Genomic DNA, 27,297 nt, shown 5'->3' on the forward strand with positions numbered 1-27,297 from the left:
CAGAGACAGGTTTGTGGAGAGAAGTGGTGGGCCTTGGTGACCGGAAGATGAAAAGAGGGGTGGGCTGGGAGAGGCCAGTATTCGTATGTGAAACTATCTAAGAACAAACGGAATTGATAAAAAAATGTACTCTCCTTGTACGTTTGTACGTGAACAGGTACTTGTTATATAAAACCATTGAGGAAATACATATTTACATTATGTTATGAAAGATAAGAAACATTCTAGATGATTAATAAAAGACAATTTTTTAACTGAAATCTTCCCTACCGTGTTCTTCCTCAAGTGAGTTAGCAATTGCATAAGCCGAATTGTTTTTTTCTTTTTCGGGAGTGTGGTGGAGTGGAGGGTGGACTGTCTATCTAAATTAGAGACCCTTTACTATTAATTAGATTTCCTAACAGTAATCTACACTGCCAGTTAAGAGGGCCTAAGGTCACAGAGAGGTCTTATAGTCACAGAATAGACGTAGATTTTAAGATTAACATGCTAAACTAAGCCATGATTCTAACCTTGGGAAGTACATAAACAAAGGAACTTTTTTGACCAGTAGATTTAGTAGTAAAACACACACACACACACACACACACACACACACACACACACACACACCCTTTCCTTATTAGATTAGTATAGTATTAAATAAAGGCAAGAGACTTAAAATATGGCTTAACTCTTCATAAAGCTGCAATGCAGACAAGTACGGTGATGTCAAAACCATGGATTTGAGGAATTCTTTCTGGAATTCCATCCAAATTTATTATCTAAACAGGAATTAATCCAAATGGAACCCACTGTCGTCTTTCTAAGCTTTGTGTTTATTTCATGGTATCATGTAATGTAAGAAGTAAAGGCATGTGAGGCTTAGGATTGAAGTTCAACTCCCTTCACGATGTGGAAGCACAGACTCAGAGGGATTTTCAATCGTCAATAAAAACTTAATCCATTAGAGCCTAATCTGGAGACATGACCAAAAAAAATGCCTTCATAAAATACCAAAATTAATACTGAATCTAAACACTCAGCAGTCAATGTTGATGATAAAGTAAAGTAGCCACTGCTGCTCTGTTAATGAGACCACTTAGCTGCAGGCTAGGAGATGCTGAACACAGGGGCATGCTAAGAATCAAAACAAGTTTCTGAGAACTACTTTACAACATAGTTACCACAGTTTCTGACAATTCAGTATTTATTCCCAATTTGTCAAGTAAATTTTGTGTGTGCTCACTACCAAAACTATGTCGATTAGCATTAGCTAGCAGAATGCAGCCCCCCCCCATGCTATTTGTGTGGATACATATGTGTCTATGTGAATATGCAACAAGCCACAACCCCTAAACAATTAGTTTTGTTAGCTAAGGTTTTCAAAGTAAATATAAAACACAACAATTAAATAATAAGCCAAAAGGACTTAAATGCCCCTCTCTGTGCCTCTGTTTTAGTTAGAGATTCCTTTCCTGGGATAAAACACGACGGGCAGGAGCAACTTGGGAAAGAAAGGCTTTATTTCATCTTACAGTTTGTAGTCCATTATCTAGGAAGTAGTGCAGGAATTCTAGGAAGACACCTGGGGGCAGGAGCTGATGCAGAGGCCATGGAGGGGTGCTGCTTACTGGCTTGTTCATCATGGCTTGCTCAGCCTGCTTTCTTATAGCACCCAGGACCACCAGCACAGAGGTGGCTTTATCCATAATGTGCTAGGCCCACTCACACCAATCACTAATTAAGAAAGTACCCCACAGGCTTGTGAACAGACAATCTTACGGAGGCATTTTCTCAATTGAGGGTCTCTCTTCCGAGACAACTCCAGCATGTGTGAGGTTGACAAAACAAATCTAAGCAGCACAACCTCTCTCTACAGAAGAGATCACAATCACTTCAGCTTGGGTTTTACCTTATGTTTTTTTTTAATCATATTTTATCATATAGCATAATTATATATCACAAATATAATTTTTTTGCTCATTTGGATACCTTATAAAAGTACTCAACACATATATGTACAATATGGTGATATTTCATTCATATCATTCATTTTTACTTTTGTATAATTCATTTATTTCCCTGATGTAGTGTTCTACTTCATTACAATTTATTCATTAAAAAAAATTTCCCAGGCTGGAGAGATGGTTCAGCAGTTAAGTGCACCCACTGCTCTTCCACGGGGTCCAAGTCCAGTTTCCAACATCCACTCTGGAGAGGCTTACAATCTCCTGTAATTCCAGCTCCAGGGGATCTGGTATCCTCTTCCACAATCTGTGGGCAATGCATCATGTGCACCTAAAATAAATAAAAAAAACCCTCCCCTTCTCTTTCTCTACTGTTTCATGGATGATATTATGTGTGGATATAAATCCCTCCCTTATTCGATTTGAATATAATGAACTTTGCAAAGCAATTACACAGAGAATTTCATTAGTTCAAGTATGATTCTTGCACCTACTGTCTCTGCTCTGTTTTCTGTCATACCTACTGGAATTACATGAGATGTAGACATTTTCCTTATATACTCTATCTCCTGACTTCCTACCTATCTACTGTTGGTCTCTATGCACTGTATCCTGGGTGGTTTCTATTACACATAGTTCTTCAGCTCAAGGAATCTCTCTACACTTAGATCTAACCAACATAAATGTTTCCTTTGACTCCAGAGATTCTTTTTTAATGGGATATTGTCACACTGTTATAATAGGAACAGAACTCAAGCTGTCAGGTGTGGTGGCAAGTACCTTTACCCAGAGTAATCTCAATAGCCACATTTTTAAATAATGGTATGTGGTATAGCTTCTTTATAGACTAAACACACACACACACACAGTCACACAAGGCAGGTAGTAACACTTAAGTCAAGCACACATTAGATGACCCTGGGGCTGCACCATTATACTCTGGCAATTAACTTACTATCAACTTGGAGACAACAAGAGACAAGGAGCTCAAAGGAACAACTTCATCTTAGGAAATACACATCTCTGTTCTAAATTCATATAAGCCTCTCTTTGAGGTAAAACTTTACTATTTATAAGACAGTTAGTTATACTACCACAGAGTATATTTAGCCACAAATTATTTTTAATTCATCAACCTATGAATGGCATTAACTCATCATCATACCTAATTTGATAACTAACTCATAACTAATTCGAAAGTAATTTTCAATAGCATGGCATTTTCTGCACTAACAGTTTTGTTAGTCTGGTGCTTCTCAAAGGCACTGATGTTTGGATCCTAGCTTCCTAGTCCTCACAATGCAGTGTGAGTGTGAGTACATGCTGCATGCAGAGCTAGTTTTATATTTAAGATTTCGATGTGGAATAAGACAATCAAGTAGTTATAAGTAAATAAAGATTGTATAAACAGGAACTAAGACAACCTGATCTAAGAGATTTGTGGTCACATAGTACAAACAAACAAAATACACTGCCCAGGGCTGCAGAGAGCTCAGCAGTTAGAAGCACGTTCTGCTGTGGCCAAGGAACAGGGTTTAGTTTCTAGCATCCACAGTCGATCTGACCTCCCTTGGTCTCCGAAGGTCCCTGTAAACACTTGATAGATATAAACTCACATAGCATACGGAAATAAACATAAAAAAAAAAAAACAACATAAGAGGCACATGCCTTTAATCCCAGCATTTGGGAGGCATGGGAAGGCAGATCTCCATGAGTTCAAGGACAACCTAGTTTGCAGATGATGTTCCAGGCCAGCCAAAGGTACATAGTGAGACCCTGTCTCAAAAAACAAAAAGACCTAGTGTCTCTGAAAACTAAAATATCTGAATTATGATGTCAATCTTGGCTACTCTGAAATAATATTTAGATGTCCTAAACAAAACTCAGGACATACACTGTAGCTGTGATTTAAATTTATATTATCAACTGTATCATACTGTAATGATCTCCGTGTGTTCAGCATGCAGGTCCATTTCTGTGGATGTATGGCCTTCTGTAGTACATAATTACATCATTTCTCCTTCCCTCTCCTCACTCCAAACCCTCCCATATGCCCCTTTTTGCTCTCTTTCAAACTCATGGCCTCTTTTTTCATTAATTATTATTGCAAGCATGTATGTGCACACGCACATACACATGCACCTCCAAATATAGCCTGCTCAGACCATACACTGTTACTCAGATATATGATCTCAGGACCAAGCATTGGTGTGCTCTTCCCTGGAAAAGAGGAGTACCCCCCTTCTCACCCTCCCTAGCATCTCAACAGCATAAAGGTTTCAAGAGCGCTCCACCACAGGAGCACTACAAGGCATTCTTCTGTCTACCATACAACGACAACCTCCTCATTCAGAGAAGACATTTCTCAGGACGGGTTGTTGATGTTCTATAAACCTGGATGTAGTTTTAGGGCAGCAGATTTGCATTGAACAGAAGCGTTCCCTGTACAGGGCAAATGTGTGTAGGCTCACTCTCACCTGCTTAAAGAGCTGAAGATTCACTGCAGTCTCCAGGAACTGTTTCATCACACTTGAGCGGTGCTTTACAAAGCTCTCCTCACAGAAGGTGATGGGCTCACCCTAAACAGAAGTAAAGATGTTCAGGACATCAATACAAGGTCAGTCAGAGAGAACTAGTCTCTTTAGGAAACACACTGAGTGTCACAGAGGATACGAAATACAAAATCAACAAACGCATCCTGCATAGCAGTGCAAACTTGTAGGAATAGTCTTCTATAGAAATGCCTGTGCAACAGGCCTCCCCTCAGGAAACCTGGATGCTCTTAAAACTGCTCAATCTCACCCACTCAGAGAAGAGTATGTCAGTTAAATACAAATGTTTAACACTGGTAACTTGATTTTTAAGTATAAAAATATCAAGTATTCAACAACTTAAAAGAGTCTACAATTACTTTTCTTGCTGATTAGACATTTTCTTCACATCAGATTTAATCATTGTGGTATATGATGTGTGAGTTTTGGCCTGCATGTATGTATGCTTGATGCCTTTGGAAGTCAGAGGACAACATGAGATAACCTGTATCTGGAATTATGGGTGGTTGGCAATCATCATGTGGGTTCTGGGAATCAAAAATAGGTCCTCTGTAAGAGCAGTTCGTGCTCTTAACTGCTGAGCATTCTCCCCAGCCCCAACACCACTCTTGCTGTAAAGAGTGTTGCATGTAAAGCCTGCTTCCTGATTTTGCCACTTATATTACTCACGATCACTGGTTGGTTTTCAAATATTGGAAATTTTTACAACTACCTTCTCTTAATAATTGCAAATACAATTCTGACTCACTGTTGTGGGTTAGGCTCCACTTGGCAACTGCCTTCACGCTAACCAATGACATCTTTGAAGCGTCTGAGAGGCACTCCACCAGATGTTCTGTCTCTCACCCACAAGGACTCATACGTCACACCCAGTTACCCTCATACACCTCCAGAGTCATCTCTTGCTGGCTGAGCCCTCCTAACGCCCATCCCCCAATACTTCCACAGTCCACTTGGCATACCTGACATACATACAGAGGAGTGATTGTATTTCATGTTCAAACTGAGAGTGGAGGCTAATGACAATTCACTCACTAGAATGAATTTTGTAGCAATCCTTATGTTGCAGTAAAGAATTAAAGATCATATTAGAACTCTGAAAATGATAATCATAATTTAATTGTTAAACAGACTCAGTGTTCTGATTATAAGAGTCTGTAAGTAAAATGCTAGAAATTGGTTCTGACATGGATAAAAATAATGATTAATAACAGTGTGATTCAATTGCTGCCTTTTCTGGTGGAATTAATAACGTCACACAAATACCATTTCAAGCAAATTAGCTATAGTCGCATGTAGGCATCAGTATAAAACATAAAAATTAGATGAAATCAAAGATTCAGTTTCTATGAATGTGACCATGGTAGCCTCATTTGAAGTGCTCATCTATCCCTCGTGGCTAGTAGCAATTACACAGCATGTGCTCAGACATTTCCTTCAACATAAAGACCTCTTGGGCAGCACTGCAGGTAAAGAAGGATAATACACGCTATGAGGCTATGAGGGAAGGCTGAAATAATCTATCAAGTATTGTCATAAGCCAACATTCACCAGAAAATGACCCATCACAAAAAATGATATTACATACTTTACAGTGATTTTTGACAGGAAGAGCTATAGAAAATTTCTGAATCTTACACATACAAACTAAGTGGGTTTACACAAATAATCTCTGGGTAAATGAAGTAGACCATAATTACTACACCCATAAAAATTTTATTTTAGGGGCAAAGGCAACAAAACAAACAAAAGTAAAAAAAAAGACAATCCTATTAAAGATGCATCTACTGTATTCATAACTACTTGTACTGGAAGTAAAATAAATACTCAATGAATCAATGAGTAAATGAATGTATGAATGAAAGAAATTGAAAGTTCAGTAACTTATTTAGTAGAACTTTAAAAAAACTTATTCTTTGAGAACTTCAGATAACAGAGACTATAGCAAAGAGACCTTAAGAACAAGACTTCACTTATTAAAGGATCCTGAATATGAAATGAATATTTTTTTAAACTTTCATTTAAAAGGACAATGTCAAAAAAAAAAAAGCATAATGCCTGAACACTGAATGCTACTGTGAAGGCATCTTGCTCACAGACACCTAGGGAACTTTTTTACTGGATTCAGTCATGCAGGCTCTCAAGAGATGACTGCACCAATGGCTGCTAGGTTCCCAAATACATCTTATACAGACAGCAGAATTGGGTGTCAACCATGTGGTGCTGATTATACAAACACACAGAATGGAAAAAATTATTAGATAGAGGCTTGCACCAAAGCCTCAGAAGAAAGAAAAGACAAATTTTTATAGAGTTGGATTCACTGTAGCCGAAGATGCAACGGAGTCTAGGGTACAGCTGTCAAGAACACAGAGAGAACTACAGGCACTGACTGAAAGTGGTAAAAGAGAGACTATGTGTGTTGTAGGTAATAGGCATACTGGGTAGAACTACCCAAGCCCTGTTGGAGCGAAGGTAATGGCACCACTAGCCTACATGTGTCAGACATGGAGCTTAAAGTTTAGTGATCACCCTGCTGTTTCTTTCTTTGATCCAGAATTTCCTTACAATTGCTCTTCCATTTCAGAATGGGAACGATTATTCTGTTTAGTTGTATACTGGAAATGTAGAGCTTGTTTTTTCTTTTACAGTGGGTCACACCTAAAGTTTAGAGACTTTGCAATTTGGGCTTGAACAGTCCTTGGACCAGTGAGAGCATAAAAACTCTGGAGCTATATTAAATATTTTGGAACCTTATCAGACAGCATTAAATAGTTTAATATAAAGCCCCAATGGGCTCATTTGTCTGAAGAGCAGGTCTTCAACTGGGGGTGCTTTACTTTGAAGACTGAGAAGTCTTTGGGATCTGAGACCCAGCTAGCAGAAATGGGCCAAGGCAAGTTTTGTGGGGTTCATTTTGATTCAAGCCTGGCTCTTTTCTTATTTAAAATGTAAGGAACTTCTTCCACATGCATTCTTGTTGTGAATTCCACCACTTACTTCCACTAGGACTCTCTGTGCTAAAAATCAACCTTTTCTATGTAAGTTGCTTCCTTCTTTATTTTGTCATAGCAAGAGAAGTAACAGCCTGTGAAAACAACACAGGGAATAGAATTTCCTCTCAATTTCAAAACAAAAGCACTAAAACTTCAATTTGCATGAAGTTATAAAACTCCTTTGTCCAGGATTCAAACACAGATATGTTCTTATCAATTTTCTTCAAGTCATATAGCATACAAGTTTGAGGTCATATATTTGCATTCTTTAAAAAGAAAGCTAACTTGTTGCTGGCTAAAAGAAAAAAAAACTAAACATCTTTTATTTTGTGTAAGTTTCATTACCATAAATATACTTGGTTCTATGTTTTTCTCTGTAAAGAAGAGCACAGCAATCAATTTTCAGTTGTATAAGTGTGCTATTTACAAAGCATAAGTTAAATACAATAAGAAAGTTTGAATTGCTTCTCAGATAACTTAAGTGAATATTTTTAAAAAATATGTTGCATTTTAGAAATGCTTGTACAAAAATTTAGTATTTATGTAGGAATATATAAATTACTCTGTTGGAAATTCCCTCAAAAATCTACCTCCAAGTAGTACCAAAATACCACCTCTACTCCATAGCATCTTTCAGATTTGGGCCTCCTGGTCAACCTTGATGCTATTCACTGGAGTAATTTCTTCTTTCTTCAATAAGGATGAGAATCATACCCACCTCCACTCTGAACTAAAATGATATTAGTATCGAAACTGAACTTTCTGAAGATAGGAGAGATGGCTCGGTAGATAAGAGTATTTGCTCCATCTCCATCACCCACATGGAAGCTCTCAACCACCTATAACTATAGTTCCAGAGTATCTGATGCCCTCTTCTGACCTCGGTGGGAATCAAGCATACACATGCTGTACATACAAACATACATACATACATACATACATACATACAAGCAAAAACATTCATACACATATAATAAAATAAATTTTAAAATTAGCACAACTTTCTAATGCTGTGCTCTTTATTGTTATGATATAAAAATAAATATTATTCATTGACTATATTATAAAAATGAAACACTACAAACTGGTACAGAAAAGCCACCACAACTGCTTTAAAGAATTCTATATTAATCTTAAAGTCCTGGCTCCTACATGTTTTTGTTGACATAAGGAACATTATCCTAGCAAACTGCACGAACCCAACTGGGCACCTTGCCACAGTTTGTCTTAGTTTCATTAAGAGTCACAAGCATGGATTACGTACTTGTCATCTCCTAGCATAACTTCCCTGGTAGAAGAAACTGCTACACTAGCCTCCATCACTATCAGATTCTCAATAGACATATTTAATATCCTATTTTTGTTGAGAAATCCCAGAGAAGGCCTAATAGAGCAGTGCTATACTTATATTTGCTAAAATTTTACTTTTATTCACAAACTATTTCAAGCAGAGTGAGAAGTGTATTCTTTATAATTATGTGTTACACCACTTAATTCTACAGTACCAGAGGACTTCTCTGACTCACCGCTCCAAATCTGTCCTCATTCTGACCAAAAACTCCTTCTAAGGGTTAGAATGGATATGGTCAGGTAGATCCCAACAGTAACCACACTATATGGTCCTACTGCCAGTGCTCCTATGGGTACAGGTCCCCTTATTGTAGTACCTTAGATAGTTTTTGGGCCCCAACCCTACTGCCTCAGTCTCTAACCCACTTAGTCTACTTAGTACTGTCAGTGTATGCAGAACTGCGGGTCTATCTATTGTATCATGAATAGTCTTTGCCCTCCTTCCTTCCCTCCTCCCCCCACATCAACCCACCGAGTATACATAATGCTTCCAGCATATACATGGATGGATACACGTACAACTATTATAGAATATATAATCTCTCAGAGGTCCCATCCCTGAAGAAAATGTATTTTCCCTCTTCTGGAAGCCACCAAGTATCAACAGCTTCTCAGCTCTGGATGGGACTTAATGAAATTCTACTAGATTTGTGCTGGTATTCTGGCTGGCATAATCACGTGCAGGTCTTATGCATGCAGTCATAATCACTGAGAATTCATGTGCGCACATGGATAAGACTGAATATTCTCATCACGGCAGGTTAACAAGTAGAGAAAGCAAAGGCTAGTGTTCAGCTGGCTTTCTCCTTTTTCCTTCAGCCTGGATTCCAGTCCTCCAGACTTGCTAGGCACTTTCAAGATAGTTCTTCCCTTCAGTTAATCCCTTCAGGAAATGGTCCCACAAAACACACAAAAGTAAGGTTCACTAGCTGCTTCTTAATCTCATCATGTTGACAAATTAATTAGCCTATAAATAAACATTGCTTAAACCTTTTGAGACAGTGGCTTGCTACGTAGTCCTGGATGTTAGTTGGGACTCTGAGTAGACTAGGCTAGCCTCAAACTAGTGGTGATGCTCCTGCCTCAGCCTCCCTAAGGGCTGGGATTATAGGAGAATACCACCCTACCTGGCTTCAGTCAAAAAAATTTAAAGCAAGGTCTACTCAAAGAATCCATACTCAAAGCTTGTTAGAGTTCTCCCTTCACAGCTGTTCTACTGAACTGAGGACATCAAAATATATTTATAAGAGATAAGATCATGAAATAATTATAACTTCTATACCTGGTCCTTCTTTATTTTATGCCTAACAAAATACATGAAAGATACAGGTCAAATATATAAATTATCAAAAAGTTCTGAAATAATCAAGCAAACACTTTTAATGAATTATGTACTGGGTAATAGATGAAGATAATATCTGCAGTGGTTTGAATGCCAATTGTTCCAGAGGCTGATATATTTGATTACTTGTTTTCCTAGTTGGTGGAATTGTTTAGGAAGGATTGAGATGTATGGCCTTGTTGGGGTAGGTCTATAACTGGGGGCAGCCTTTGAAGTTTAAAAAAAAAAATCATGTAATTCCCTAATTCCCAGTCTATTCTCTCTCTCTCTCTCCCTCTCCCTCCCTCTCTCTCTCTCTCTCTCTCTCTCTCTCTCTCTCTCTCTCTCCCTCCCTCCCTCCCTCCCTCCCTCTTCTCCCTCCCTCTCCCTCTCCCTCTCCCTCTCTCACTCTCGCTCTCCCTCTATCCCTCCCCCTCTCAGTTGTAAATGTGAGCTCTCAGCTATTTCTTCCTTCCAACATCATGGACTCTAACCCTCTGAAAGTGCAAGCATGGTGTTTTTGTCACAGCAATAGAAAACTAGGACAGATGCTGGAACCAAGAAGGAAGCTATTGCTTTGATAGGCCTACCAATGCTGGTTTTGGAGTAATGTGGTAGACTATGAGACTTGCACTAGGGAAGTGGTTAAATATTATAACAGGTCATCCTAGTGGGAGCTAGGAAGACAGTAACAGTGAGAGCAACGTGGACTATGGAGGATCAACTCAAGGAACAATATTATTATTGGAGAGGAACAATATTAGCAACTGGTCTAGAGACTATGTTTGTGATATTTTGGTAAGGAATGTGACTGCTTTCTTCCCTTGAACTAATAATTTACCTGTGACTAAACTGAAAAGTAATAAACTCATTTCCTTGGAAGAGGTGATTTCAAGACAGACTACTATTCAAGACAGACTACTATTCAAGACAGACTACTATTGACTCATCTTGATTCACAACACAAGGCGGAGGGGTGGGGGTGGTGGCACATCAAGAATTGCATGAGTCTTTTGAAACTTCAAAGCCTACCTTAATGACAGTTATTACTAATTGCACTTATGCAGGTCTACAATGAAAAAGAACAAGTGGAATAAAAGAAATAGAGAACATACATCTTAAGAGAAAAAGAGCATCAGGAAATGTAATGTTGGAACCAAGGCTTGTGCTGAAAACTAAAAGGCTAAAGAATGGCTTGGTCTGAAAGGGAATGAAGGAAGTAGTAAACTCAGGGCAAGACCCCACCCACCAACTAAGTTTTTAACTTGTGAAAAGGCTTGCTCCTGAAAATAAACAACAACAAAATTAAGGCTATTGATGTGACTGAAGGGGTACCAGGGTTCACCTCACCCCAAGTTGGTAGTCAAACTTGGCAGTGTCCACCACATGGTTCTAGGCTTTAGAATTGTGAAAGATGCATGAGTAAAGGGGTTCTAGAATCTTCCTCCATGGTTAACAAGAGCCACTGAGGCCAGGCATGTTGCACAGGAGTCCCTGAATAGGAGCCTTGAAAGGCCATTGCATAAAGCTATGAGATTCTTGGTTTGTGTTGGAAACCCCAAGATATTGTGGGTGCCAGATCCATGGGATATCAGTCAAGGAGAGCGGCATGGTAGAAGTGAAGCCAGTGGAGCAGAAAAAAGCATACTGCAGAAAGTAAAGCTGGAAGAGTGGGGCCATCGAATCCCTTTGACATCAGCATAGAGCTACAGGCCTTCGAGTTTGTGGTGCTGGCTTTCAGTCTTGCATTGGTCCAATATTTCCTCACTATTTCCAAATGCCTTCCTTTTGGAATGGTAAGGTATATTTTGTGCCACTGTATGTTAGAATTATGTAACATGAGTTCTTATTTTATGGTGGATTCAAGTGAAGAGAGTCCCTTGAGTCTCAGTAGAGACTTTGGACTTTAAAACTGTGTTGAGACTGTGAAAAACTACGGGGAATTTTGAAGTTGACCTAAATGCATTTGGTGTTGTGATATGGCCACAAGCCTATTAAGGGCCAGGAAGTGGAATTTGGTAGTTTGAATGAGAATGGCCCATATATTTGAATATTTGGTTCATAGTTAGCAGAAATGCTTTTGGAAGGATTAGGAAGTGTTGGAGGACATGTGTCACTGGGGGAAGGGCTTTGAGATTGCAAAGGACTCATCGAATCCTCAGCTCTCTTGGCCTCATGGAGACAGATCAAAACATGGGCTCAAAGCTGCCTCTTTGCTCTACCATCATGGACTCTCACCCTCTGAAATCATAAGCTAAATTAAGTGATTTCTTTATATGTTGCCTTTGACTCAGTGTTTTGTTATAGCAACAGAAAGGTAACTAAGACAATATCTAATGAAGCATTATATTTTTAATAAAAAATTGTTTTCCTTAATAAACATGATTTCTTAAAATAGTAAAAGTTACTCCTCATAAAGAAAAAACAAAGGAAATTTATCTAAATACTGATGATTATTTAAAAGTTATGTTTTCATTCTAAGACTGTCAGAGAATCATAAAAGCGTGCAAAATAAAAATACTGGTTCCCATGCCCCAAAATATGTTAGAGTAGAAAAACCAAAGGAAGTATTAAATATCTATGTGTAAATGAAATAAATAAATCCACAGTAAGATATGACTTGCTAACAGGAACAATACTCTATGATAAATTATTTTTCAACAGGCACTGGAAATATGGGTTTTGAGATGCTGGAACCTGAGCCACAGAAATCTTAATGCACAGAAATCATTTATGAGTCCAGTGAAACTCTGAAATGGACAAATATTGAACTGTACAATCAAAGGCAACTCATGTTAGTGAGTGGTACATTATCTTATCTAGCACCCTACACACTAACAACCTGAATCATTTTAAAACACTATCTTTTATTTCAACTTTTCATACTTTTTATTTCACATTTGAAGTCTTCCACAAATGTTAAGAGAAAAGGTAAAATTTAGTTTATAAAAACAAATATTTAAATGTAACAACAACAAAAAGAGCAAAGTGGTATCTTCAAGCTTCCTTTCTTCCGCACTATTTTAAAAATTGATTTTGATAAATCTCTAACTAAAAAATAATTTTGTTTTTTAAGCTCACCTTTCTTTGACTTGAGTAATCTGAATGATAGCACACTCAACTGCATTTAGATGAGTGTTTCCACTCTTTCAAAGAATGAGATTCTTATCATTTTTAAGACTTTCCACAGAATATGTGTATATGAGGTAAAATATTTAAAATTCTTTAATACCTTCAAATGTACATATTTTAGAAAGACTAGTATGTGCTGTGATTGAGATAAGTCTTCCCTCAAAGGCCTATATATTAAAGTAATGGATATTAGTCCATGAAGAAAATGGAAGACTGTGAGAAGACATGGAAATCTAGTAAAAGGTTTTCTGTTCATTTGAGACATGTCCTTGATTGAGCCCTTCTTCCTTTATCGTCATCATTATGTGTAGGATGTTACTCCCCAATATGATCCCTGTCATATGGTACTGCCATACCTGATTCTCAAGAGCAATAGGACCACCATAGATTTAAACCTCCTGAATTATAATGCAAAATAGGCCCATTCTTTTCATAATCGATTTTGGCAGGTATTTTGTTTAAAATGATAAATACAGAAATAAGATTAGATAGACAGACAGACAGACAGACACACACATATATAAATATAAATGTATATGTGTATATATATATATATATATATATATATATATAGAGAGAGAGAGAGAGAGACATAGAAGGTAGATATATTCACTCACTTAAAAACTCTTCTAATAGCTCAAAATTCCTTTAAATGCATAAGAGCTACCGATGAGAACCACTAAGAAGACAGGTTATGAGCAACAAGTTTGCACATCAACTATGGAAGACAGATCAGGAAGGCATAAAAGTTCTCACTTTCCAAACATGCTACAGACCAAGGGTTAAAAGTAATCTAGCAATGGCAGGCCTTTGTGTAACTTTTTATTAATCCAATGTGTTTAACCCAAAAATGTAGAAATTTGGGCCAGAGAAAAGGTGCTTGCCCCCAAACCCAAGAACCTGAGCCAAAGCTACAGGACTTATATAAGTGGAAGGAAAGAAATGACACCTTGAAGGAGTCCTCTGACTTCCACATGCATGCTGTGACACATGCATGCCTATATGCACACAAAATACAAAAGGAAAAACACATTAGCAGCTTATCCATCTGGATCTGGAATGGTCTTTTAGGAATCCTTTATTAAAATCAGCCTAGCAGCCTTTAGAGAGAAATAAATGTGCTTGACTTGTACCATTGTAGACCAGCTGGATTCTGGGATATAATTTTAGTAATTTTAGGGAATTAAAATGAAAGGCAAGATATGACAAGATATGCTAAATAGACAAGGCCATTTCAGAAAGTGTTATGAACCAGGAAAACAATAAACATTCAACTATCGCCATGATTTAAAGTGCTAATTTTCTTACCTTCCGCTTTGCTCCTGCCCCAACTGAGGGATTAATTGGATCTACTATCTGTTGAGCTTCACGGTGACTTTAAGATCAAGTAAATGATTTTAAGTACGTGAACATAATTTATCAATTCACTAAAAAGTAAATATTCCACTTGTAGAAATCTAAGTTGGTGACAGGCCAAAGGTCATGGGGAGTATTAGCTAGAGAGAATGAGAAGCGCTAAGAAGCACAAGCTCATGAATTGCAGCAAAAATAATCTTTGAAGCACAATTTTTGAGTTTTAAGGGAGAGCCATGACGATTCCTTCAGTTGTGATATTAAGATGTTTCCTTTTTCTTCCCTCATTCTAGGGGCTGTGGAAAAGCAGTTACAACCGTGATGAAGAGATTGCTTACAGGCTTGTATCTCAGAGCGTCTCTGTAGGAGCCAAACAAAGCTGCCTGAGCCCTCAGAAAGGCTCGAGCCACTCCATCTCCCGTTGCTGTGGACTGCTTCTTCAGCTTATTTTTCAAGGCCGAGACCTGCATGGCAGAGAGGAACAGTTAAATTAACACCTCAGAAATTGGTACAGCGAGGTACGAACCCAATCAGCAGGCAAAGCCCAATGTCTGCAGGTCAGCCAAAATCCACCCTCCTCCCAGATAGCTTATCTTTTTAGCTGCACAGAGCACCTGCTGCTCTGCTAATTGAAACAGGAGCGGGAGCGGATAGCAATGTGCTAATGCAAATTGGTTTATGCTCTCTTTTTTCTCCCAAGGCCTCTTGACATAACTAAGCTTTAATTATTTACAGTAAACTGCTTGTGAGGCACTTTCCTGCAGATTTTTAGCAATTATAACGTGTGTCTACTTGTTTGGAGATAAAGCTGGTTCAGGAGCGTTCATTTCTGTTATGCATTGTTATTTGTTATGAGTCCTTCAAGATCATTTACAATTTTATTTTCAGTTCGGAGGTGTCATTTGCATAAGTAATTTTCGCTTTTTACCATTAATAGAAGACAAGAGGGAAGAGATAAAGTTATAGAGACCATATCATGAGCGGAAAATTATGTAATGCAAGTGTTATACATTGTCTCATTTAAATTTCATCACATTTTCCTAAGAAAAACATTCATGCTCTCATTTAGAAATGAAATAAAGTTGGGGCAAATGATAGAAACTACTTTGTTTCACGATGTGGCTACTCTGGGGTAAAGTGGTACAAGTCCAGTGTCCACTATTTCTCATTACCACGTGCTAGACTGGAGTTCTATATCACTGCCATATTAATCAGCAGTCAGAACAAAATACTAATATTTTGAAAACAGAGATATTTTATCAGGGAATCTGCAAACCTTGAAAAATTGTTGAATTATTACAATATTTTCTGCCAATTCTATCCCCTAATTTCAAGTGCTCTGCACTTTAGAAATGCAACTACGTTCATGGACTGATCTCCAGTGAGCTCACACTCAGGAGGTTAGCTCGCTTTATTCATTTCACTAACTATTGTCAATCAAAATAGAAAACTATAGTCTCTGCTCTTGAAAACACCAAATTCCATCTACATTCCTTATCAATGTTTTAAGTAGAAATATGTGGGGGCCACCCTCTCAGGGGACAGGAGGAAGAGGAATGAGGGGAAGAACTCTATGAGGGGGACCGGGAGGGGGCAGCATTTGGGATGAAAATAAATAAAATAATTAATAAAAAATAAAGAAAATGTGAAGTTGCATCACAAGTCTATTTACTTATACAAATCAAAGCAAATTTAGCTCAGTTTTAACTGTACTGCTCCCTCAATACAGCATATTATCTATACAATACTATCATTTATCCTTTACATTCATGCCAAGGGGAATGTTTTTATTTCTTTGTTCAAGTAGTCCTGACTACTCTTGTAGATGCTGACTGTAACTGAAGTATGAACCTAATTAACAAGTAAACTTTGAATAATGCTAATGAGAAATGAACACAGCATCAGAGGAAAGACCAACTCTACAGGTGATAAACCTTCACAGTAGTGACATTTTCCAGTGTAAAGTCACAGTTACTGTGATCTCATCAAAGAAACAGACCCCCATTGGGTCCAATTATAACTATAGTTTTGAAAAATTATCGAGTTATGGTATTCATAATCTATGCAGAAAGGCCTTTGTGGTACAGGTCTTCTCCCCATAGCTGTGATCTTTTCAATTTATATCCAAGCTCCACACACTCAGATGAAAGTTTAGAGCCTAATTCACTTAGTCACAAAGTGATAAACCTGATTCATTTCAGAGAAAGCTTTTATTTTAAAATCTAACCTCAGTTTAGGTAATCCACATATTCAAACAATAATGCAGTTCCAACACATTTCAGACTTAATGTCCTCTATTCTGCATTGAAAGGTTATTTTTCTATATTTAAAGAAAAAATAGAGATAATTATCAAAATATAGATCTGATAATCGTTCTTCCCATAAAGATTATGGTACAAGGAAGATATTTCCAGTGGTTAAGAACATTATGAAAACTAAATGAATAGCTGGTTTTAAACATCTTTTCTACCAAAGAAAGAAAGAAAGAAAGAAAGAAAGAAAGAAAGAAAGAAAGAAAGAAAGAAAGGAAGGAAGGAAGGAAGGAAGGAAGGAAGGAAGGAAGAAAGAAAGGAAGGAAGGAAGAAAGAAACCCACCTATTTACAAAAGCCATCCCTTGTATCTTTGCAAAACAAATTTCCTTGATTTATAATTTTCAGTAAAACTGACGTTTCAGTTCTTCATAAAACAAGGAACCAGTACTGATAGGAAGTCAGCACACACTCATGGAAAGTGCAAGCATCGTCCACTGCAGCCTTACCTTCAACATGCCCTGGACTGTGCAACTTCTACCCAAACTATCCGGGAGAATTTGTCACAGCACCAAGCCCTTCCTGACCAAAGGAAGACACTGCCTTCACTTCTACAGTCAGTCACCTGGTGAATGCTGAGGAGTATTTTGCAAACATCTAGTATACAGGAAAGAAACAAGAAAAAGGAAGTCCCTATTCTATAACCATGCTTTCCAGAATGGCAGCCATCAGCCACAGGAGCAAATAAATGTCCTTATCCAAGCCCATATCTTCTCCAAATATAAGGAGACCTCACATCTAGAATATTCTGCACACAAGGTAACCTCATAACACATTTTATGTTCACTATACTTTTGAAACTCTATTTTGGGCATGGAGTTAAATAAAATACATCATTAAATCAATTTCACCTCTTCTTTGATTTATAAATCAGATTTCTAGAGTGTTTGTGATGTGCTATGTGGCACTCACCGTGTTTCTCTTGGTCAGTGCTATGATAAATGACCGTCCTATCTAATCTCATATAAATATGTAACAGTTAAAATTTCCCACCAAGAAAAATGCTAATTTTTTCTTTGTTTATTTCTGTATTATTTCAAGTACATTACAAAGATTTTTTTTCTTTGCTTGTTCTAGATTGCCACAACTGTCACTAGATCTGAGCAGTTTTATGGGACAGAGGGACAGGTGAATTCAAGATTTCTGTGTATGGATACGGATGCTCAATAAATTGTCTATCAAAATGAAATTGTTTTTAAAAATCCATTTTAGAAATAAGTGAATTAATCTAATATAAACTGACTGTATTGAGCCTTGCTGTGTTCACTGGTCTTTAGATCACTGCAGTAAATCAACACTGGTTACCATTGCCCTTTGGTGCTAATTAGCTTTTAGCAGTTTATAATCTATAATCTGATGGTGTCTCTTCTGAACCCTTTGTGATAACTGCTCTGGGAAATAGCATTTTCTACTTTAGTTCCAAGCTTCTACCTTTAGGTATGAAATAAATGTACATCTTCCTATGTAATTGGAAAATGTAATTAACATATAACTCTGAATTCAGAAAAATATATAGAACTTTGGTCATGAGGCTACCACAAATATTGTTATACTAAAAAAGAATGGAGGTTTTTTTTCGTTAGGAAAGTAACTATACTAAACCCTCACTAGCTAAAGATTACATCACAACTCTTACTATTCTTTATTTTAGACATTTTTCTGCCTATAATTACATTTTTGGTCTAGTTAGATATTTACAAGTCCAAAAATATTGAGTGAAAAAATCTTTAGAAATAACTATTTTATTTCTCATCTTAAATATTTAGATTCCCTTTACATAAGGAGAATTTGGGTGTCAAAGCAACCATCCCTAGCATTAGAAGCAGGATTTTTAGCAGTGGGAGTTTACAGCATAATCAATAATATTGACACCAACTGTCCACGTTGTCCCTCTTAGCAATGAAGTGACTGTGAAGAAAAAGACAAAAAGTCCACAAGTAAACAGAGCAAATGGAACAAATAGAGTGCGGGCCCATGTGTTTATCACAACCGGGCAAGGAAGTCAGTAAGTCTGTAGGACAGGCACGTCTACAGGGTGTTTGTCAGGGAAACAGTGGGGTTTTCTCTTCACTTCTGTAATACCATTTGGATAAAAAAAAAAAAAAAAGACTGCCTTACCTAGATATTCTAATTTTATTTTCAGCATCATGGTAAAGAACAAGGATGAAAATGTTCAGCAACGACAATGATCAGCATGGCATAACCACAAGGAAACATAAGTGGCACGCGTACCTTGACTAATTATCTAGAGATAATTAAGTCATGGATATAAAACCAGCACTTCATTAAAACAGCTAAATACCTAACTATATTCTAAGTTTTGTTAATAAATGTTACTTTCACTCCTCTACGAGGAAACTTCTCTTTGCAACAAATGGGGACCATTACAGAAAGACATAACTGATCAGACTGCAGCATCGTGGGGCCCAGTCCCAGCTGACACCTCTACAGGACGCCTGCACCTGAGGCTCAGGAATCATTGTCTAAGAAGGAGCGGAGGATCAGGGCGTTGCTGTGAGGTTTGACTCCTACAAATGTTAGAAAGTATAGCCATAAAGTCTTGCCAAGATGAATGCCTAAAATGAGCAGAATAAGGATAACACCAATAGACATGATAACACAGACAGAGGAAATTCCAAGGTCTCCACCCTAGATAAAGAACACCAGGTAATTAAGAAATTCTAAGAGTGGAGAGAGCATAGTTAATTATTCAAAACCAAGTGATCGTCTCTGGAAATGTATACATGCAAATAACACTATATGGACAGAATAGGTTGTATTTATATATTCAGAAATATGCACACACCTGTAACAATAATTGTTACAAAGAGTAATAATTGTTAAATAATAATTGTTAAAAGAGTAATACTTTGATCATTATGTAGGCCACTGATACAGAAAAACACTACAAAAGCTTAGCAGTCTATGAAAGGCTTATGTAAGTTTTTGTGCTGATACAAATGGTACCTAAGTTTCACCAAGATTCTTTTCGCTTCAGCTTCCTGGTTGCAGAGCTGATAGCTCCCAGGTCACAGCCACACATTCTCCCTACTTGTAATGGCTGTCCTTCCTAAATCCAAGTAAAGCATGCATAACCTAGTCATTTCCTTTGTGACAGTATAAGACCAAGCAAATGGAATATGAACTGGGGTGGGTGTACCTTACCTGGTTTTCTCATTTCTTCTGAAGCAAAGTAGAAAACAGAGCAGCTACCTTAACCCTGGAGGGAATGCTGTGTCTTAAAGATGGAAGCTGCCTCACAGCTCAGAACAATATTCCTTTTAATTATTATACAATAAATGATTTTTAACATTTTGTAAGTGATTGCCTTTTTATTTTGGCTATTCAATATAATTATAATAGTATGCCCTTTCCTTTCCCTTTCAAGCCCTCCCATATATTCTTCCTTGCTCTCCTTCAAACCTATGGCCTCCTTTTTCATTAATAGTTGTTACATGCATATATGTATACACCTGCACATTCCTAAATAGAACTATCTCATTCTGTATAATGTTACATGTATATGTGTTTTCAGGTCTGACAATTTGGTATTGGATAAAAGAAATACTTTGATCCAGACTGATGAATTCTCTCTGCTACGATATCTTATCCTGTACCCTAGTTGATTTATCATTTAAAGTAGACACAGTGTTATACAACTGAATGTTCCTCATATGAGATAAGAGCACACACCAAACTCTGTAGTTTCTCATACTGGCAATCTTGAAATTTAGCATTGAATGAACTGATACATCATGAGTTGCCAGCCAGCCCATGAGAATGAAGGCCATATTAAGCCAGAGAAGAACATTGAGCTCTCAAAATCCTGTACATTACTATGAAAGGCAGTGCCTCCAGGGATCATAAAGGCTAACACTTACTTTATTTTCCCTGCATCTAAGCCTAGAACAGGTCTAATTCTCTATGTCTCAATGAACTCGAACTGCCATGTCAATCTCTTCACCTGCACCTGTTCCTTTTCTTTATACCGTCTGTCTCCAGCTACAAAGCTAAATGAGTCACTGTCAAAGTAAAGTGCCTTGAAACTGAAATGTGTATTTTCTTATTAACCACTATATTATCAGCTCTCAGCAGGACATGAGTACACAGTAGATACCGATAAATACATGCTGACCCAACGAACGTTTCCAAGTGAAATAAACAAAACTGACTGTTCCAAAGATGATGTTACTTTAACTCTAGTTTTCTCTAGCAGAGCATCTACGATGAGCATCAGGATCATAATTCATTTCAACGTTCACCAAGTCATTACGATACAAGCAAACTTTAGAACAGTTCCAAGGAAGTGTGCTCAGTACTACACACCACAACTGTCTTCAGTATAGGGACTCAAGGCTTTATAGGACTAGAATAAAAGGGAGAAGGCTTTGAAAGATAAAAACGAAAGTTTGCCACTCCATTGCCACCCCTAACTAGCAGGAAGAAAGCAGAGAAGCATGCCACTAACACAGCATACGTAGAGACCAATGGGAGCGGGAGGGATGGGCAATGACATCCTTTAAAATGAAAGGCTTTGACTGCATAGGGGTTGATGTCAAAAGTATCCCCTCTCCAGGAAAAAGACATCAGGATGAGTATGGCCCTCATGCTTCACTGGACAATGACAGGGGGACCAGAGCCATTACAAGGTCCCCTTCAATTACTGGAGGTCAGGCCTCTATCCCTGCCTTCCCAAGATTAGAATCGCCACAGCCCTTCTATACTTAGAGAAGAGAGGAGATGTCAGTGGGAGCCCTGCTTATACACTGAAGGCCTAAAATCAGCCATAGGCCTAAAATCAGCAATAGGCCTGTCATACCTGTATACTAACACCAAGTCTTGGGTCTCTGTGGAAAAACATTGAAACAGATGGCTATAAGCTAATGTAAACAGGCAGCTTTTGTGAAAATTTACAAGCCCGAGTAGTCATAGACCTTGTAAATAGGTAGCCTGGGCAGACAATACCAACTTAGATAAGGACAAGTGAATCATAGGCAGAGTCATAGTGACCTGTCCCCTGAACCTTCACCAAGTCAATACCCTGTTCTGAAAGATAACTGTATTCCTCCTGAACACCCACGCCCCAGTGTCATCCCCTTCCCCACGTCCTATCTTTTTGTGTTTACAACCCCTGTGTGAATAAGTAAAAATTACGATTTGAGAAAAAATAAATAAATAATAAAAAAATAAAAATAAAATAAAATAAAATGAAAGGCTTGAGGAAGTCCATGGAATACATGAGCACTTACAGACACTAAAGGCAGCAAACACCAAATCAACTTCATAAATGACAAAAAAGAGAGGTATAAAGAGAAGAGTCACTAAAGCTTGGGCTAGCTCTTACTCAAGTGAAAGAAAACAAAGATCCCTGAAATATTCAGAAGTACATCGAAGACTGAGGGTATGTTTCTATTTTTCCCTGTTCTCTTCTTATACTTGAGCCCTATATATTTAAACTATATAAGAAAAGAGCAGAGAAATAGTAATATCTGTAATATTTTACCTACTAGAAAACCAAAAACTCTTCTTTTAAAATGATCACATGTAAGAAAATAATCATCTTAAAAGATAATAAGTTTTCACGATTAGAAAGCCTTCATAGTGTGGGCTTTTCCAGTCAGGCAAGAAATAAAATGTATTATATGTTGTATTATAGGAAAAAAATACATTCTGAATTTCTTTCGTTTTTTCCATTATGGAAGTAAAACAAAAGTATATACAATATTCTAATATATAATATTTAATGTTATATAATATTCTAGATAATAACTATACTGAGATTTTAAAAAGCAAACTTCTGTGTCAAGAAATTTAAACAGTGTAACTATTTCTCCTAAGTAATCACTCATCTAAATGCTTACTGATTTACAAAGCACAACATAGAGACTGGTATGGCAGAGGTGTGTAACTGACATCTGACTCCAGGTAGCTGAGGCTGAGGATGCATACACTTCTTCAGGGACAAACTGACACCAGGGTTATCTCCTCAAGTCTATTCTATCCACTAAATGTTCTCCATGTTATGCTATAATTTGAAGAAGTCCTTTATCTTTACAGTATAGACTGCTACAAGCAAGCATTTGTTAGAGACTTCACTGACCATTCAGTGCAATCAAGATTATAGCAGAGCTGTGACAAACCCGGAACTAATATATTCTCGGGAGCCTTATCTTCCTTATAACATATACTGTGACATTTAACTTGTTAAAGCCTTCATGTTAAATTAGAGGATCCAGCCAATGAATTAAACATTTATTGATATTCATGACCACAAGAGATTAATTTATATACTTTATAATTTTAAGTTAATCTTAAATCCTTTGAAATAGCCAATTCTTTTCTAAACTGATTTCCAAACAAATAAACTCTCTTAAATATAGCTACTCAAAAATTTAATACAACGTCTGTGTTTTGGAGGTTTTCTCTAGTTCTTCGGGTTCCTCATGAGTTTTGTTGATGATTGGAAAATTATGCCTTTCTTTTTTCATATCACAATAAAATCATTAGCATATTTCTTCAAAAGATATTCTAATATATAAGTGTAACAAGAGTAAGAGTTTACATAAGACCATTTATAAAAAGCAGTTCCTAATATTTCAGTAATTTAAAAGGTTTCATACCAAACAGAGCTATCTAGTATAACAGCCCCTAAATTAGTAATGGCACATGGTGAATGTTTGATATTCATGATTTTAATTATACTGATTACTACACATAACATTTAAAGGTAGTAGATACTTTTATAAATTCCTATCATAGAAAAAAATATTTTCCAGCTATACTATTTGCAAGGTGAAAATACCATAAAAAACGGTGCTGAAAAAAATTAAATCAAATATATCAAGTTCTGAGTCCTTTCTCAAGGCAAGAATGCCAAGCTGCTTTTGAATGAAACTGCAAACGACCTACTCATTACTCACAAATGTACCTGACATTTACTGGGAGGAACTGTCCTCTACTATTTGGGACACAGATACAAGTACCAAGCTTATCCACTAAACCTCTAGCATGTACAGTATATTTCCTGTGCTTAGCTAAAATAAGAGCATGCTCTTTAATGAACTAAAAATCATCTAAAGATGGTTATGCATATTACGGCTTTGTCAGCTGTCACTTCTCAGCTGCTTTCATCTTTAAAACTTGGTTTATAATTGCTGATCTTAGCATTCCTATGAAAACATATTTCCTAAATCATGCCATAATTCTAATTATCAGCCTGGTTTTCCAACAAGTAAATAGGTTATGTTCCTACTTAATGAATACTAACATTTTCCAAATTATTATAAAATATAAATAATGATAAAAATTAAAATGACCAGTAAGACTAAGAAACATAAAATTTTAAACTGCTACACAATTAAACTAAATTTGTCTATAAATATATGAAATGAGAGGTTTCAATAGTTGATTTTCTGAAATTAAATGAACTCATTTGAAATTTCCCATTATATATAATTGAGCCTTTTTCCCACTCTCATAAACACACTACAATAACACTAACTCTGATTGATGGTTACTTCACCCGAAAGTTTACTTTTTTATTTCAAAACACTCCAACTACATGTCTGAAAATGTCTACTGCAATATTATTAAAATAAAGTCACAATACATTCATACACAAGCTACAATAGTATGTTTCAATGTGTCACTGTCTTCAAAAGTTTTTCTGTGAAATAATATCCTTAGTAACATTTACAATAAAACATTTGAGTTCATTTTGTTTTTCTTTTCTTTTTTTTTTTTTTTTTTGATGATCCAAATCTATAGTGAAGTGATGGAATCAGAAACAAGTGTTCTTGTCAGAAAACAGGAAGAAAGGGTTTTCTCCTCCCAAAAAGAAACAAAGGATTCCTGAAGCTTGCCCTGATTTATTTTTCCAATTTTAAATACCTTAAGAGCAGCGGAAGTGCTACTGGCGTGGTAGTATTTCTAACAGTCAATAAATCTACAATATTATGTGTGAATATTGGAATGAAGCCATTAAGAAGATTACAGCATGCGACGCACCAGAGGGTCCACAGGAGAGAAGGGCTAGTAATTCAGGACAACTGTGACCACTGACCTTTGAGCAGCCATGGCCACTGGTCAATGTGACACAGTAATAGAGTGCACATGCACACACACAGTCGCCCAGCCTGTAAGCATAATTTAAATGCTTTACTGGATGATTTTTAAAGAGCCTCATTTTAAATTTCAGTTAACTTATTAACTAATCAAACAATGCCAATAGTAATACCTTTCAGGCTTTAAAACTATTTATTAATGTAAATCACACATTAAAAATTGAGTTATCATTCAGAATTTTATCAGATCTTACTTAAAATGTTTGCCATTTTAAACTGTGTTGTAATACTTTATTGTGTTTCCCCCAGAGCTTTAAAAGGTCAACCCTGAAAAAATTAATGAAGATGAGAACCTTATTAGAGATGCTTTTAACAACAGCCTAAAGTATTTTAGAAATTCAGCATAACATTAACACACCTATTTTCAACAAATGGCTCTCATTCTACCAGAGCTTTTGTTTGCCAAGTCTTCAGCTATCTGCAAGTCTGAGGCCATCAGACCACAGCATCTCTGCAATCCGTGGGGGCTAGCTGGCAAGGCTCCTTTTAACTACAGGCTCACAATGGCGGTTAGCCTATGTGCTAAGTAAGCTGCATACCGACTCTTTTGTGACCTCATACGTGTATCTGTACATCTCTGTATGCTGGTTAGCATCCCTATACATTTAAATCAATATCTTAGTTACAAAAAATTATATAAGAGAAGTACTTCTCAGTTCAAAGGAATTCCCATTACGCTGAGACTTCAAAGGCTTGTCTCAAGGATCGAGCTCAGTGCACTATACAGATTTTAACATCATGTAGAGAAAAGCTGAGTTTCTCTCTCTCTTCTTTTCAGTAAACAACCCTTCCTCCTAAATCATAACAGTAGGAAATGTGCATAGCATAAGGAAAATGTTTAGGAAAGCTAGAATGCTATTTTCATAACTTCACTATCTAGTGAAAAATATTTGGATGGATTTCTAAACGCATAGCAAACCCCTCTCAGCAGTCTGCAGAACTCCTTAAAGCAGCATCCAGTGTCCACTGGTCTGAGTTTGGATTGTTCACAAAGAACAATTTTACTACAATGGAAGCACAGTTCAGTTTAATGAGTTTAAAGGTCAGAGAATGGTTTGGTAATTGATAAGCATAAGTAATCTTGCTTTGTTATTAAATTCCCATTTTCCTATCACTGGCTGTAAGAATGAGCTAGGTTAGAATTGGTTTATTTTTTTTAATTGGATATTCTTAATCACTTTTTCAAACCCCTTAATAATAAAGAAAAAATATTGCAAACTTTATGTTCAATTCTCAAATTTTATTACCTTGAAAAGAATGGGCATTTGAGGGTTATTTTTTAAAAGAAGGGAGTTATTTTACTCTTAGAATGATGCTATTAAGATATTTAAATAGCCATTAAATCTATAGAGAAATTGCACTGGTTTGTAATTTTGCCCTATATTAAAGAGCATAAAAGCCAAAACTACAATTTTACACTGGTTATTTAATACAAAATATAGAATATATCCTACTAAAAACTACAAACATCACACACACACACACACACACACACACACACACACACTCTGCAAGATCAAAGTCCCAAAGAGAACTGGCACTTAATTTATCAGCTTTACAGACAAAAGACAGTTTTCGTCATTTCAAAAGGATCAGATGTCTTTTATGACAAACTGGGTTTGCAGTTTAATTTACAAATAGAATTCTAAGTAAGCATTCTCTGCTCTGCCAAAGCAGATGACGAACTGGAGGTTTTCATTCTTGTGGCCCTCAGCAGGACAGGAAAGATTAAAATAAAACTGAAATAATTTAGAGAAAACAAATAAATGTTTCAGAAAGTTGAGAGAGATCAAAGGCAGAATTTTCTGACCCCAACTGTACAAGCATTTCTTATTATATTGACCAGTGCCATCAGATCATTAATTAAAAGGAAAAGCGCTGGCAGGTGGCAGGGAAGCAAAAGCCGATAATTGGCCCCTTCTTCTTCTTGCCTTCAAAAACTCGCTCATTCTTTCGCAAGACATGCCACTAGGCAGACAGAATGCCTACTTTGTAATATAATGATTAAGATGGGATGAAGAGACTTGATGTGTAAAGAAACCCTACCTAATGAATGCATCTAGCTTTTTAATTATGATTCCATTTTACAATAAAGAATATAATATTCCATTTAACATTTCAACTGCCAAAAGGAAGAAATATTAAAAATAGAACCTACATTGATTTTTCTTACAGCCCTCATATACACTGACTTTAAAGGTTCAGATACA

The 27,297-nt window shown here is 36.8% G+C and overlaps 1 protein-coding gene across 2 annotated transcripts in view; it reads right to left on the reverse strand.

The window, feature by feature from the left end:
• The window catches only part of Dennd1b (DENN domain containing 1B), a 201,219-nt gene that overhangs the window by 51,090 nt on the left and 122,832 nt on the right, over positions 1 to 27,297 (reverse strand). For both annotated transcript variants that reach the window (XM_028773787.1, XM_028773786.1), the window contains 2 exons: positions 14,993 to 15,118; positions 4,428 to 4,529 (listed from right to left, as the gene is read on the reverse strand). In XM_028773787.1, coding sequence (XP_028629620.1) covers positions 4,428 to 4,529; positions 14,993 to 15,118 — 228 coding nt within the window. The remainder of the gene's footprint in view (positions 1 to 4,427; positions 4,530 to 14,992; positions 15,119 to 27,297) is intronic.

This window comes from Grammomys surdaster, unplaced genomic scaffold (genome assembly GCF_004785775.1).
Source record: "Grammomys surdaster isolate TR1022 unplaced genomic scaffold, NIH_TR_1.0 234, whole genome shotgun sequence".
Classification (NCBI taxonomy): domain Eukaryota; kingdom Metazoa; phylum Chordata; class Mammalia; order Rodentia; family Muridae; genus Grammomys; species Grammomys surdaster.